This window comes from Myripristis murdjan, chromosome 2 (genome assembly GCF_902150065.1).
Source record: "Myripristis murdjan chromosome 2, fMyrMur1.1, whole genome shotgun sequence".
NCBI classification, from domain to species: domain Eukaryota; kingdom Metazoa; phylum Chordata; class Actinopteri; order Holocentriformes; family Holocentridae; genus Myripristis; species Myripristis murdjan.
Window position 1 is genome coordinate 9,071,440 of NC_043981.1, and position 13,836 is coordinate 9,085,275.

At 41.4% G+C, this 13,836-nt stretch overlaps 3 protein-coding genes and 1 non-coding gene across 4 annotated transcripts; 2 read left to right on the plus strand and 2 right to left on the minus strand.

The window, feature by feature from the left end:
* Positions 1-665: 665 nt before the first annotated feature.
* ccdc122 (coiled-coil domain containing 122) lies at positions 666-4,606 on the minus strand. Its single transcript, XM_030075477.1, has 7 exons — positions 4,602-4,606; positions 4,457-4,482; positions 3,667-3,782; positions 2,334-2,732; positions 1,999-2,115; positions 1,366-1,439; positions 666-906 (listed from the first exon to the last, which is right to left on the minus strand). The coding sequence occupies exons 1-7, from the start codon at positions 4,604-4,606 to the stop codon at positions 831-833; spliced, it is 813 nt and encodes a 270-aa protein (XP_029931337.1). The 3' UTR covers positions 666-830.
* mtrf1 (mitochondrial translational release factor 1) lies at positions 4,548-9,005 on the plus strand. Its single transcript, XM_030073017.1, has 9 exons — positions 4,548-5,053; positions 5,630-5,727; positions 5,810-5,891; positions 6,187-6,294; positions 6,629-6,801; positions 6,947-7,064; positions 7,269-7,405; positions 7,557-7,655; positions 8,366-9,005. The coding sequence occupies exons 1-9, from the start codon at positions 4,633-4,635 to the stop codon at positions 8,504-8,506; spliced, it is 1,377 nt and encodes a 458-aa protein (XP_029928877.1). The 5' UTR covers positions 4,548-4,632; the 3' UTR covers positions 8,507-9,005.
* Positions 9,006-9,161: 156 nt separating this feature from the next.
* Positions 9,162-13,178, minus strand: wbp4 (WW domain binding protein 4). Its single transcript, XM_030073030.1, has 10 exons — positions 13,053-13,178; positions 12,816-12,888; positions 12,671-12,733; positions 12,177-12,300; positions 11,923-12,093; positions 11,536-11,606; positions 11,321-11,396; positions 10,932-11,158; positions 10,614-10,840; positions 9,162-10,065 (listed from the first exon to the last, which is right to left on the minus strand). Coding segments are annotated over exons 1-10 (1,236 nt in total). The 5' UTR covers positions 13,055-13,178; the 3' UTR covers positions 9,162-9,863.
* Positions 13,179-13,391: 213 nt separating this feature from the next.
* Positions 13,392-13,463, plus strand: trnae-uuc (transfer RNA glutamic acid (anticodon UUC)). Its single transcript has one exon. It is a non-coding gene; the product is annotated as a tRNA-Glu (tRNA).
* Positions 13,464-13,836: the final 373 nt, after the last annotated feature.

The window sequence follows — 13,836 nt, forward strand, 5'->3', positions numbered from 1 at the left end:
ATATTATAGGCCATAGCTTCTCTTGAGGGCTGTGTCAATACACAGTGATCTAGAACAATCATCTGAGATGGAAGATTTGCAGTTTAATTAGTTGAGAGAGTGTGATGGCAAAAGCCCGCTCTCAGTTAGTTATGGCTGGAGTGGCACAGTCACGCCCTTGTTAGCCGGCAGAGGAGCTGTCTCCTCGCATTCAGTCACCCGAGCCAGTGGAGCGGAAGCTGGAACAGCATGTACCCAAACAACAGCATCACAGCGACAGAGAGAGTGGACACTTCGCTTTGTTCGGGACGGGTCAGTGTTGAGGACACTGACCGGACAAGCTCATTCCCACTCACCCCAACCTAAAATCGTTGCCCACGCCCTGCTGGCATCACCCTGGTTTTTGTTTCAGAAAGGCCACTGGAAGATAAAAGTCTGTCTTATCCTGATGTCAAAGAAAAGCAAAGCATGTGACATGACACATATTCTGATAACAGACTGATATTTTAATATTCAACATAAGATATAATATTTGTGCCATCTTTCTGCAAATATTATGCATTTGGAGAGAAACGTACAGTGATGAGCATTATGTTCATCACTGTGGCCTGTGTTGCCACAAACTAAGAACTATTGTAATGAAGTCCTAACTGCAGTAGTACAAACAGCAGTACACTAATGCCCCCTGGTGTTCAACCACAGCAACAGCTACAAAGTTTCCTGCTAACTCAAACTTGATTAACTGCATCACTAATGGCCTTTGACAGTTTTTCTTCCATTTAAGTAAACTTCACGAACAAAATTTAATCTACAAGCACCAGTGCTACTACAGTTTGATGAGCACTGACCACTCAGACCTCTGACTCCAGCAGCCGCTTTAGCCCCTCCACCTGCCGCTCCATGTGGCAGATATCTCCAGACATTTGCCTGAGTAAAACAGATATACTTTAATTGTGTATGTAATATGTACTTTATTGCCCTCGAGTAGTTTGCTTAAGGTAAGGTAAAGTACAACATATGAAAACTAATGGAAATTATTATTGATTATTCTCTAGCTGACTAACTGACAATACTAACTCTTAACTTTTACACACACTTTGTTATCTCAGTAACATGAGTAAAAATTTGAAATACATTTATTTGATTTCATTTTCATTTCAGTATTCTCTGAGGGGGAAAAAATCATCATTATCCACAGTTTTGAGAGCAGTGGCATGTTTCTGACATGCAGAATTAAATAACAGTTAGCTGTAATCTTTATGTAAAGACTACTTGGTTTGTCCCTCAAGTGAATTTTGATAAAACATTCCCTAAAATTCTATTCTCTAAACAACAATATATGGTTAAAATGAACAAGACAGCACTTGAAGTTGTTGTTTGACTTACCTGTGAATGGCCTGGGCCTTGTTCAGCTGGCAGCGGAGACGCTTTACAATGGCTTCATAACGTTTGTTCTGGATCTTACAAAGTGCAAACACACAATTTTTTTTTTATTTGAGTCTCCATTGTGGGAAAAATCAAGGGCTCAAACTATGATTTGCGGCGCAGTCCCCAGTTCTTTATAAAGGCTTTTCTCTTTTAGACTCAGACGCATCTACCTAAGGTAATAAATACAGATAACTGATGTTGGGACTGTAAACACTGGCAAGCATGCCAGTGTCAAAGATGCTGTACCTTTTATTTGTTGTAATGTATTATTTTCAATATATTCAACTATCAGTAACAGTCCCAAATGGCTTCACAACATCCAGTGTTTGATTTCTGTTTGTTCTTATCTTAAAAATATCCCATTAATTGTTGATGTGATGGTCCAATTTCCCATCATTATTCATGTTTCATCTAACCGTATCGAAAACAGGACTCAGTGTGTGAAAGGAGGACCAAAGCACTATGTATGTAATGCATTACCATCAATCTTAAGTGTGAAATAAAGAATATTGGTACTGGTTGCAGTAAGATTATTTCTTTCCAGGATCAAAATAAAAAATGGAATTATTAAAGCCCTTCTCATTGCCATACCTCTATTTCTTTCTTTATCTTGGAATGAGTGTCAGACTCTTTCAGCAGTCGCTCTCTCTTCTCAGCCACAGTCCTCTTCAAGACTGAAATCTCCCCCTTCAGATCTTCAATCTCCCTCTGTTGGCAAAATGCAGAATAATTTAGTGGATATGTGCATCAATGGACTATGAAAATGTGCAACAATTGGTGTGGGTCACCCCATGTCATGATTAAAGGAAAGATGGAAAAGTTTAAATATTAACCGTGAAACTAAACCCCAGCTCAAGCCATTATGATAAAGTTTTACATATCAATAAAAACTGAGATAACTGAACTTGTTTCCTAGCTTTCCCCACCTTGGCAAATTGCATGGTCTCTCCATTCGGGTTCTCCAGATCCTTCCTCAGTGCCTCTTTTCTGTGTGTCAGCGTCTGAACCAGTGCTCTCTTCTCCTCCAGCTCCTTGTGGGCTTCTGTCTGGCTCTCTGCGTGCTGAACCACGGCCCTGTGACCCTCCATCTTTTTCCGGTAGGTGTTGTACTCTGCCAGCACGATGGAAGCCTTCTCCTTGTCCTCACTTATACAAAGCTGCAGCTCCATATTGCTGCCGTGTAGGGAGACACAGTGAGCATGCAGGAGCTGTGTCTGACGCTCCAGGTACTCCATCTCATCCTCCAGAGTGAAGATGTGCCTCATCTTAGACCTCAGCTCCAACTGCGCCTCCTCACCTCTTTTCTCAACATCTGCAAGAATGGCCTGTAAAAGGAAAAACACAAAAAACATCCAGATCAGTGTTTCCATCTGAAATGCCTGAGACAGAATGGCCGCTGAAAGAAAGAAGTCATTCCAAACAATATTTAGATCATGACACAGCATTGAAACACTCATTGGGGGAGTTCATGATTACAGATGCTGCTTTGTTCAAACTCACAGAACTTTATTTTAGGTTTTCAAAATACTAAATCAGTCCCGCTGAATTCCAGGGAAATGTGTATAAAATGATGCACAAGACATCTAGATATTTTCTGTCTAATGTAATGCTGCAGCCATAAAACAATAGCATCTTGAGTTTGAATATTTCACTCAATGTAAGTGTGATGTAGCTTCAGTGAACCACTGCAACCAGCAGAAATAAAACAGATGTGACATAGAATTAAAAAAAAAAAGAAAGAAAAAAAAGGGGTTATAACTTTGCAGCTACTTAACAGGACATTTGAAGGAAAACTTGAAAGCAGCATTTGATACTGTTTTTATGTACTGTACTGACAATGACAATGACAAATTTCCCTTCTTTTTACAGTGTCTATAAGGCTGCAACTAGCAGATACAAAATATGTATGTACCGCTGTCATGCAATATGGAAGCTACCTAAGGGAATTTTAGGGGGAAATTAGGTTTTTAGGGGTTAAGGCTCAGCTGCACCTCTTTCCTCTCTTATGGGCATTTGCCAAATCTAATTGTGTGTACGTGCATACATACTTTATTTTGCTTACTGACTAGACTTACTTACTAACACAACTATTACAACTATTGCAGTTACTACTACAGCTAGTGCGATAACTACCACCACTGGAGGCTTCATTTTGTAGCACCATGTTTGGCAGTGCTTTAAGGGCAAAATGAAGACTAAATGCATATTTTCAAAGTAATGCAGTTAATCAGTGAATAGTGAATTATAAGCTAGATGAACCTGGAGGTGGCTGAGCTCTTGCTGTTTCTCTTGCAGGGCCATAATCTGGGCGTAGCCTTTCTGACTGACATCCTCCACTGCCTTAGTTAATGTAAACTCAGGCATCTCCTCTGTCTCTGTAGAGGACACAAACAGACTCATAACCTCTTGCCAATCAAACTGTCACTTATCAGACATAAGTTACCAGGCGAGAGGTCAGCTTTAGCTAGCGACTTCATTTCCAGCCGATCATTGGTGGTTTGATTTTTCAGTGACATACTTTCACAAACAATTATGTTATATCATAAAATTCACTCTATATGTATGTTACACGGTGTTGAAACTGTCTTTAAGTTAATTAAATAACCCCAACTTAACTACTTGTCACATAAGGCTCGTAGTTAAGTTCATTTTTAAGGTAAAAACTGAGTAATTGAGCTATGTTAAGCTAGCAGTCAATATTGTCTCATACAGGCTAGTATCATTATAATTATTTTATCATTATTAAATTGTTATTCATATTAACATTATTATTATTATACATTGTTCTGATACATGTGTACTCGTATCTTACCATTTTCGCTAACGTTAGTCCTTGAGTTTGACATTTTTCAGTTTTAAGTACAACTCGGCATCGGAATCTGGACAGAAGACAACGTTATCCTGATATATTATATATTTTTCTTGGCATACTTTACTTGAAATTACAGTGAAAGAGATGGAGAGATGGTGATGAAAAACTGTTTTGTATAATAATATAATGATATGGAACAAAACAAAAAGTGAATTTGACGTTAGAGGGCCCACTCACCTGCCTTTGAACGTCCTCCAACAAAACTACAATTCCCAGAATTCAGTTCGTAAACGTCCTCGACCTTGTTTTCCTCAGATTACTTCCGGTCCTCCACTCATGCTTGTACTTGGCTTGTACTCGCGGTGGCTCCAGAGACTAACACAACATATTTTCTTATATTTTGAGTGTAGTTGATGCTGTGTAAATGCAGTCAAATGCTCGTTCACCGCTGGACTCGGCTGTGCGGCTTCTCCAGCCGTGTGGTTTCCAACAGGAGAGGAAGAGGAGGAGGAGGAGGATGGAGGTGGAGGGCACTGACAGGACAAAACAGTGAGCCGTGTTGGACAGGAGCGCTGCGATGGACCACAGCATCCAAACGCTACTGTCACAGTGATTTGGGGGACTTGTACAAGAACGAGTGTGTTCAGAGGTACCTTCACCGGTTTATGGAGGAGTACGGAGAGGTCAGCAAGAAGTTACAGCTCGCCTTTCTGAGCGAGTCGGAGAGGAAAGACCTCAGCAAGAAACACGCAGAGATGCTCCCCGTGGCGGACGTGTTTCAGAGCATACAGCATGCTTTGGCAGAGCTTGAGGAAGTCCTGTCTCTGTTGCATAGTGAGTGTTTTTATGTCTGTCATTTCTGTCTGTAGCAATGTCAGTATGTTTTGTTCTTGCCACAGCCACAAAGGAAAGGTATTGGGTCACATGCTGGGAAAAGGTGGCCCATTTCCAGTGGAATTTTGTTTTTAATCCTTTACAAAAGTCATCCAATCATTTAGTCATACTATACAAACTTAAAAGAGGCAATAAAGTTGGATATAGTCAGTATCAACTCACTGTTTATTACAGGAGACACACTATGGACACAATATAACTCCCTGAGGGAAGATTATATTTACTTCTGTTTGATGATGGCACTTAAATGTTTCTTATGTTTAAGGTGTCCAGGCCTTGGGGTCATGAAAAGTCTGAATAAGTCTTTCTTTGAATGTCCACTAGACATGAAATTAATATACAAAATAGGGTTAGAATGTTCAACTGTAAATAGATGGTTTTCCCTTGGTTCACGTCTTCATTTTGCTGTTAAATTCCTCTTTATTCAAATACATTACGTAGCACTAAAAATACAGTAACAGTGTTAAATTTGGCTTCCTGACACCTGAAGACACCATGTGTTCCCTGTGGCTGCAGGTACAGTCGGGGCCAAAGATGAGGACAAACAGATGAGCCAGCTGCTGAAAGAGGAAGAAATGCAGATCTCCCACAGGATTGTAGCTTTGAGAAAAGATGTAAGAGCATGGACCCTTGACTGAACATATGCACAAAGTATGTAAAATGAGTTAATATGGAATGTATTTTCTTTTTCTCCAGCTGATCAAAGCTCTTGTGCCCAGTGACCCAAATGACTCCAGCAATGTTCTTCTGGAGGTCGTGTCAGGGCGGACAACAGGAGGTACGCCTTTTGAAAATATGTTAAAATATGCTGTTAGACATGATCACATCGGTTAAGAGACTCAAACTTTTACCCACCAGTTTACTTTCCTAGAGGCAGCGTAGTTTCAGCAGTGTATCTGAATGGTTGAACACACACTCCCTATCCTCAAGAGTGACAACTAGAGCATACACTATATACGTACTATGTATATATATGACTGCATATACATTTCAACCACATTTCAACAGGATTTGGCTGCATCAACCATAGCATACATTCTCTAAGGCTTCATTGTCCTTACATGTGGTTTCAGGTGACATCTGTCAGCAGTTCACCAGAGAAATGTTCGACATGTACCAGGGTTTTGCCAGTTACAAGAACTGGGACTTTGAGATTTTCAACTACACACCTGCTGAGTATGGTAAGACAGGTTCCTCTCTGACCCGCCTGTCTGTCTCTCTGTATAATGGAAACGAAATCCCTTTTATATTGACTAGTTTTAATGGTGAATAAATTGTACTCATTTTATTTACTTCCAAAATGTCTGATGCAACGTTTACTTGTTGATTAACTTTAGTAAAATCAGCCTCCAGTATTTGCCCGTTAAAGGCATAATTAGGGGCTTTGTTCTTTCTTGCTTTGAGGGCGACTTGCTCATCTTTCTAAATATACTGAGATATCCTGGATCACTGGACTGCAGGATTAAAGTGCAGACTTGGCATCTGTTTGTGTGGTGTTTCACTTGATCTGTTCAGGTGGTCTGCACCATGCAGCAGTGAGAATAGTAGGGGAGGATGTGTACAGACACCTGAAGTATGAGGGAGGCACACACAGGGTGCAGCGGATCCCCGAGGTGGGCCTCTCCTCCAGGATGCAGCGCATCCACACTGGAACCATGACCGTCATCATCCTGCCTCAGTCTGTCGAGGTACAGTGCACTCGGTCAATCACTTGGTCTGTGAATTGAGATACATTTGTCTCATCATGATATAATTGACCAGCTTGATTTACATTGTTCCTGTGTTTTTGTTGTCCTTTGTGGTTTGTGTTTAACAAACTGTTTGTGTTGGTAGCTTGATGTCAGCATTGACCCAAAAGACCTGCGCATTGACACATTCAGGGCTCGGGGTCCTGGAGGTCAAGGTGTGAACACAACAGACAGCGCTGTGCGCATAGTCCATCTTCCTACAGGTGAAACATGCATGCAGAGCACTCATGTTAAGATTTAAATGATTTCTTAAAGTGCTTACTGTCAAAGTTGTGACCAGTTTTATTCAGTGCCGCTATTTTACTTTGAGTTGTACTTGAAGACTGTGTCTGCACACCTTTGCAACATCATTATTATTTTGCCTTTTTCTCTTTCTCATGTTTGCTCTGCCCACAAAACCACCACAGGTACCACTGTAGAGTGTCAGCAGTCCCGCTCACAGCTCCAGAACCGGGACACAGCGATGCGCATGCTGAGGGCCCGCCTCTACCAAAGCATGATGAGTAAAGAGACTGAGCAGAGGCACACAGCACGGAAGCAGCAGGTGACTGAATTCTGCAATGCAGTCTCATCCTAACACCTCACTGATTCACCTGGAACTACTGCTTAGTGCTAAGACTCCACTTGGGAATCTCTCCCATTTCATCTCTCTCATGTTTATCTTTAGTTAATTATTTCATGCCCCCAAACTTCAGGTGGGAACCCGATCTCAGTCAGAGAGGATTCGTACGTACAACTTTAGCCAGGATCGCGTCACAGACCACAGGACTGGATATGTGACCCGAGATATCAAGGTAAGAGTGTGTCTGTGTATCTCTCAAATGAGCTTGTGGAGCTCCAAACTCCAAAAATGTACATGTGCAACCACTCAGTGATGCAGCCCTCACTGGGATTTCTCTCTATGGGCTTTGCAAGAACTGATACATTGTATATACAGTGTTCCATTCTAATGATACAGTGTATCAGTTCATGTGTGTTCCGTGTTCCAGTCTAATGATATGCCCGTTAATGCAAAGCCTGTTCAGAGAGGAAGCCCAACCAAGGCCACTGACACGAGTATGTAATCCCCAGGGCTCAGGGGTGCAGAGTATTGTTAAACTGTTTCCTGTCAAAGAATACCAGCAAACTGTGTCTAGCCTCCCCAAAGGAATATGAACTCACACGTGAATAGATAGTGGGTACACAGAAGCTGTCTTTATGGATAGATTGCACTAGGTTTTTTTTTGTTATTATTTTGGGTGAGCTGTCCATTTAAAGCTGTTGTGCAGGTTATATTTGTCATGCTTCACATTATTTGTAATGTTTCACCAGGGAAAATAATACAGTCCCACTCATAAAACAGACATTTAAGCTGTTGAAAGGAGACAGTAATTCGGTTTGCCTCTATCTGACACTCATTTTTCATGAAGAAGCATCACACGGCTTCACTCCTGAGCTAGGCATTACAACCAAACCCCTCTGAACCTCCTTTGACATGTCACAATCTGTTCTGGCCCATATTTAGGAGTTCATGAGAGGAGGGGTGGCCCTGGATGATCTAATCTCTGACGTTCTTGAACACGGAGAGAGAGAAGCGCTTCTGGAGCTGGTTGAGAGCAGCACCAGCAGCCTGAAACCACCCGAGTCTGGACAGTCTGTGGATTGACACCTGGAGCTCCTGAACGCAGTCTGGAGCAGGAGCATGCTGGAGTGATTTTCTTAACTGTGGTGGAGACCAAACCTCTAAACCCTGGCAGGGTCAGTGCAATAACTCCAGGACAACCGTACCTTTCTCCTCAGTCAGCTTGAGCTGGAATTACTAGTAGATACTAGTAGACACAAAGTGAAATCATCTGGACATATACAGTACTAGCAGGAGCCGTGGGATGCAAACACAGACATTAATTTATTGTCAAAGTATCCTCAGTGGTCCGCTGCCAGCCCGGGTGTGGTGAAAACACCTATCAGTTCAACACACACTCGTTCAGGCACAGCTGGTCACACCCCAAGTGTGTTGCTATGTGTTTGTGTGCCAGCTGACTGGCAGCCTTCAATATTTCTCCATGTCATTTGACCTCATAATAAAAGAATGTATTTTGACCATGGTTGGAAGCTGTTTCCTCTCTATTGTTTGTCTTTGGAAAATAAATTATCTTATATACAAAGATGTAGTACAAGACCTCTAAAATTCTTCATTTATTACATTATAAGATAAGATATTTCTTTATTAGTCCCACAGTGGGGAAATTTCAAATTAAAATTTTGAATTTTCAAATTTATATTGCCTAAATTAAATTACTGAAATGAAAAACTAGTCTCTGTTCATGGAGCTCCAGCTTTTTCCCTCCTTTAATAACTTCTTTTCATACTGCTATAACAAAGTCAGTCACTTTACATGACAAAATGATGACATTTCCACACGATGCCTTACTAGCGTCACATAAATTTCACAGGTAAAAAAATACAAATATGGGGGAAAAAAAATTACAAAAACTTTTTTCACAATTACTCTATCGTATGTCTGCACATAACAGACAACAGGAGAATTGTATTTACATGAATAAAATGACCAGATTGAGAAGATGACAATGTTGTATGGAGTAGATAATTCCTGTGCGCTACAAAACTGTCACATACCTTTTTTATTTTGATAGATTTCAGTACAAAGGGAAGACAGTGGATAGTGCAAAATGATCCTGTTTCCTTGCAACTTCAACCCTCTTGGTTTATTCCTTAAAGGCCAATTTGCCCCCCTACTTTATGAAGGAAGCAAAAAACAAAAAACCCACGACAAAATATGATGACATTGTGACATGCATCATTGGTAAAAAAAAAAAAAAAAAATTAAATTCCTAGTCAGCAGAGTCCTCAAAGACCCAAGCAGTGCGTCTAAATGTCAAAGCTCCCTGACAGCCACATTTCACCTGCTGAAATGTTTAATTTCACACATGAAAAAGTCTCTGATGCTGCAGAAGTCTCATCTCACTCTGGCTGTAAATTTGACAAGGCGTTCGGTGTTTGGGTCAGTCGTCTTTGTCCCTCTGTCGGAGACTCCTGGATTTGCCGTTTTGTGTCTTGCTCTTCTTGAACGAAGCAGGTCCCCCTTCCTCTCCGAGTGAGGTGATGATGCGCTCCTTGAATTTGGGCTTGGGCTCTGGCGGCAGCTCATCTGGCCCGCCGGTGGCACTTCCCTCCACCTGAGGCAACTGCAGGTCCACGCTGGCACTGGGAAGGAGAGAAAAAGGGATCATTTTTGTATTTTCATTCAATTAAATATTTTCAGTGACAATTAAAATTATGATGCACTAAAATGGGGAATCATGCCAATGTCAAAATGAAGTATGTTTTTAAGCAACATTCAGCTTTAAAGTTGTGAATGACTTACTAAATAGCAGGGTATTTGCTGACAAGATCATCTTGTTTTGTTTTTTTCTCTCAGTTGTGCGGCATTCTGGCATTCTTATATACCTGGTTTATGGATCTTACATACATCATTTTCAACAAATCATGCATGTTCTTATGTGGTATGTTCTCCATAAATGGATGTAAGATATATGTTGAAAATTTAACTTCTTTGTAAATGTTAACAAAACTCCTGCAATACTCTTTCTATAATGAGAGAGAACTGTATGTCACTTTGTGCTATGAGACTGTCCAGATGTTGTATGGGTTTTGTTAATAATAAATGATGAATTTCAGGTAGCAACTTTTTCCCAAAATTAACGTGCACATGTTTAGAAATGAGCCTCTGTATTCCTAGATGGGACACTTACTATGGGTCCTCCTCCTGCTGGATCTGCTCCCACACCCCATATGGGTTGGCTGCCCTCGGCCTCTTGGCCTGTGTTTCTTCTTCCTCTTTCTCCTCCTTGGGCTCAGCCGACGTGCTCTGGGCCTCCTCCTCTCCTTTCTTCTCCTCACTGTCATCTTCCTTGGTGTCAGCGCTGGCTTCATCCCCTCCTTCCTCCTTTTCTGATGGCTCCGTCTCTGCTTTTCTTTTCTGAAAACAGCAAACAAGGAAGAATTCACTGAATGTTGATAATCAAGTCTGAAGTTACAATTCTTGTGAACTCTTGGGTGAATCCTCTCACCCTGAAGCTGATCTTGGGGACTTTGGGCTGCTGGCTGGCTTGTCCGCTGTCCTCAGCCTCCTTGGACGCCTCGGCCCCATTGGAGCTCTCCTCTCCCCCTGACAGAGGCTCCGGCTGAGGTGTGGACGGCTCCTCCTGACCCTCTCCCTCTACCTCTCCACTGGATCCGGATCCAGCTCCAGACGCCTCCGTAGCAATAAAGTCTTCTGGCTTCTCCCAACTGGACTCTGAGGCAAGAAAGATGGATGATGTGAATAACAGAAAAAGGTGAGATGGAAATCAGAAAAAAAGAGAAAAGCACATACAGCTGCAAGTGCTAAATTACTCCACAAAAACATGTCTTGCATTTTGTATTTTATTTATCTTTTCTTCTATGCTGCTGAGCTCACCTCCAGTGTCTGTGTTGTAATAGTAGGTATAACCATCAGGACTGACCGCCTCCATCCAAGCGTTGCCTGACGAGCCCTACAGAGACACAGCATGAGCTCACACCATGATTTGAAGTCTCAAAGGCAGCACTTATCATGTGAATGCATGAGATAAGCAACCAACAACAGAAACCATTACCAGATAAATCATGAAATAAAAATTTCTCGGAGGGTACCTCACTCTGTCCGATTTGTGCAGATTCTGAACTTTCACCCTGGAAACCTTCTGGCTTTTCCCACTGAGACTCTGTTGCAACATTACAAGCACAAACAATAGAACTGTAAGAGCCACAACACTTTATCTAATAACAGAAACAAACAAAAACTCTTCACACCTATGACCTAAAAGCATCTATTGCACATCTATTGCAAAGCATATATGCATCTATTCAGTATATACATATATTCTATAGATATTTTGCAGATATTTCATTATACATATAGTCAAAGGTTCAAAGGTGAAAGGTCTAGATATTCTATAGATATTTTTTAGTGTATTTTATTTTCTAAAGCTCTTATTGGATATGCAATGTTTTTTCTTTTTCTCTTTGGGTTATCCTCACCTCCAGTTATTGTGTTGTAGTAGTATGTGTTTCCATCATCCGTCTGTCCTTCCACCCATGCCTCTGACTGTGTGGGCTTGTTGCGCTCCTTCTTCGCTTTTGTTTTTGTCTTCTCTTGCTTTGGTGCCTGAGGTTGCACCTGGGCTACTGGTCGAGCCTGGGAAGCTGAACCTACACAAAAAGAGCTGTGACGATCCACCTGAAAATGCTCACATTAGAAAAAACATTCGACACCGAAAATGCGACACCAATACCTGACTCCATTTCCATCCGCTTCATGTCCTCCTGGTACGCCTTCAGTGCGGCCTCCTCCATCGCTGCAAACTCTTTGGACATGCGTTCCTCCTGCTTTGCCTTGTCGATGCTTTTCTTTTTAATCTGCAGCAGAAGAGACATGTGCAGATGAGTGGCAGGCGTTGGCAGCCAATAAGAGGGCAGTGCTGTGGTGAGAGTGTTATGTCTGGAGGTTATCTCTCCTGCCAGTCCTGTGAAACTGTGCCAAGACGGTCAAGTTGTTTGCAGCTGTTAACATAACTCGTGCCTCCTCTTTGCACAGGAGACCCCCTGCTGATCACTACAGTGTGTGTACAATCCTGGGCAAGCAAACTGAATGCCTGTGTGTGTGTGTGTGTGTGTGTGTGTGTGTGTGTGTGAGCAAATTATTGATTCCTGCATATCTTATAATGTATTCAACTGGAATTTGGCAGCTAAATTGTGGATTGATTCACATGCAAAGGCGGCAAGATACCTCAGCAATTTTGGCAGCAACATTTTCTTTGTGATTCTTCCCTCTTTCGTGGAACTCAATGCTCTGCAGAGGAAAACAAACATGACTGCTTTACAACCAGAAGTCAACATATCTCCTCCACCTCAACATCAGCTGAGCTACTCACAGGCTTGTTGTCTGCTATCCAGCATTTGCAGTACTGGCAGAATTTCTTCGGCTGCGATTTCCAATAATCAGCCCTGAAAGCATGGACACAAACATGTCATGTTAGAGTGTGCTAATTAGCCTTGGTGGCTAACGCTAACTTTGACTGGACAGGTTTGATTCATCCTGAGGCTTAATAAATGACCCGCTGCTACACGTATTTGACACATAAAAATTCAGAGTAAACCTGTGTACTTACATTTTCAGTTCGGGCTATAAATACTGGCTAAAAAGGAAGATAAAACAAAACGAACTAAATATGGACAACAGCTCGGCACATTTCAAGAATAACAACACTGTCCGTTTCTGATGACGTAAACACTAGTCGTCACTGAAGCTGCCACTTACTTCAAAATGCCCTTTTTACCTCGTTTTGTCTGAATAAAAACGAACCCTTCACAGATAATAGCCACTTAATGGGTTTTGCTTCTTTATATTAAATGATGTAAACTTGACAACACTTACTGACACATTCTGAATCACATTATATTTTATTATTAATAGTAAAAACCTTTCTCTGTGTGACTTTGTCATCACTTCCCATATGGTCTAGCGGTTAGGATTCCTGGTTTTCACCCAGGCGGCCCGGGTTCGACTCCCGGTATGGGAACTACTCCTTTTCCCTTTCATTTGTACTTCAGGATACACAGCACAGGTTAAAGGCCATGTGGAAATAAAACAAGTGAGAACTCACTTTTAATTAAAGGGAGAATTCAGACTGTAATTACATCCTGAGATGGACAAATGAGCATCACGAGGGAAAAGGCGCGACTCAGACCGCAGGATCAGATTTCTGTGGGAACAAGTCAGAAGCTGAACTATATGAAGGAAAACAAGAAAGTCAGAATTCAGACTTTAATTTCAGAATTCTTGCTTTTTTCTCTGAACTGTTGCAGTAATCCCATAATTATTATTATTATTATTATTTTTCATATAGCCCTAATCCTCTTCCAGAATGTTGACATGATATATAAATATATAGA

Excerpts from the sequence above, each read along its gene's own strand:
- ccdc122 (XM_030075477.1), bottom strand. Across the intron at positions 2,116-2,333 it reads AGACCATGCAATTTGCCAAG|AGGGAGATTGAAGATCTGAA; the intron begins GTGGGGAAAGCT and ends TTTTGCCAACAG. Across the intron at positions 907-1,365 it reads AAGGCCCAGGCCATTCACAG|GCAAATGTCTGGAGATATCT; the intron begins GTAAGTCAAACA and ends TGTTTTACTCAG.
- mtrf1 (XM_030073017.1), top strand. The coding sequence starts at position 4,633 with ATGCTGTGTAAATGCAGTCAAATGCTCGTTCACCGCTGGACTCGGCTG. Across the intron at positions 5,054-5,629 it reads AGTCCTGTCTCTGTTGCATA|GTACAGTCGGGGCCAAAGAT; the intron begins GTGAGTGTTTTT and ends CTGTGGCTGCAG. Across the intron at positions 7,406-7,556 it reads ACACAGCACGGAAGCAGCAG|GTGGGAACCCGATCTCAGTC; the intron begins GTGACTGAATTC and ends CCCAAACTTCAG.
- wbp4 (XM_030073030.1), bottom strand. Across the intron at positions 11,397-11,535 it reads CACAAATCGGACAGAGTGAG|GGCTCGTCAGGCAACGCTTG; the intron begins GTACCCTCCGAG and ends GTGTCTCTGTAG. Across the intron at positions 11,159-11,320 it reads TTACAACACAGACACTGGAG|AGTCCAGTTGGGAGAAGCCA; the intron begins GTGAGCTCAGCA and ends TTCTTGCCTCAG.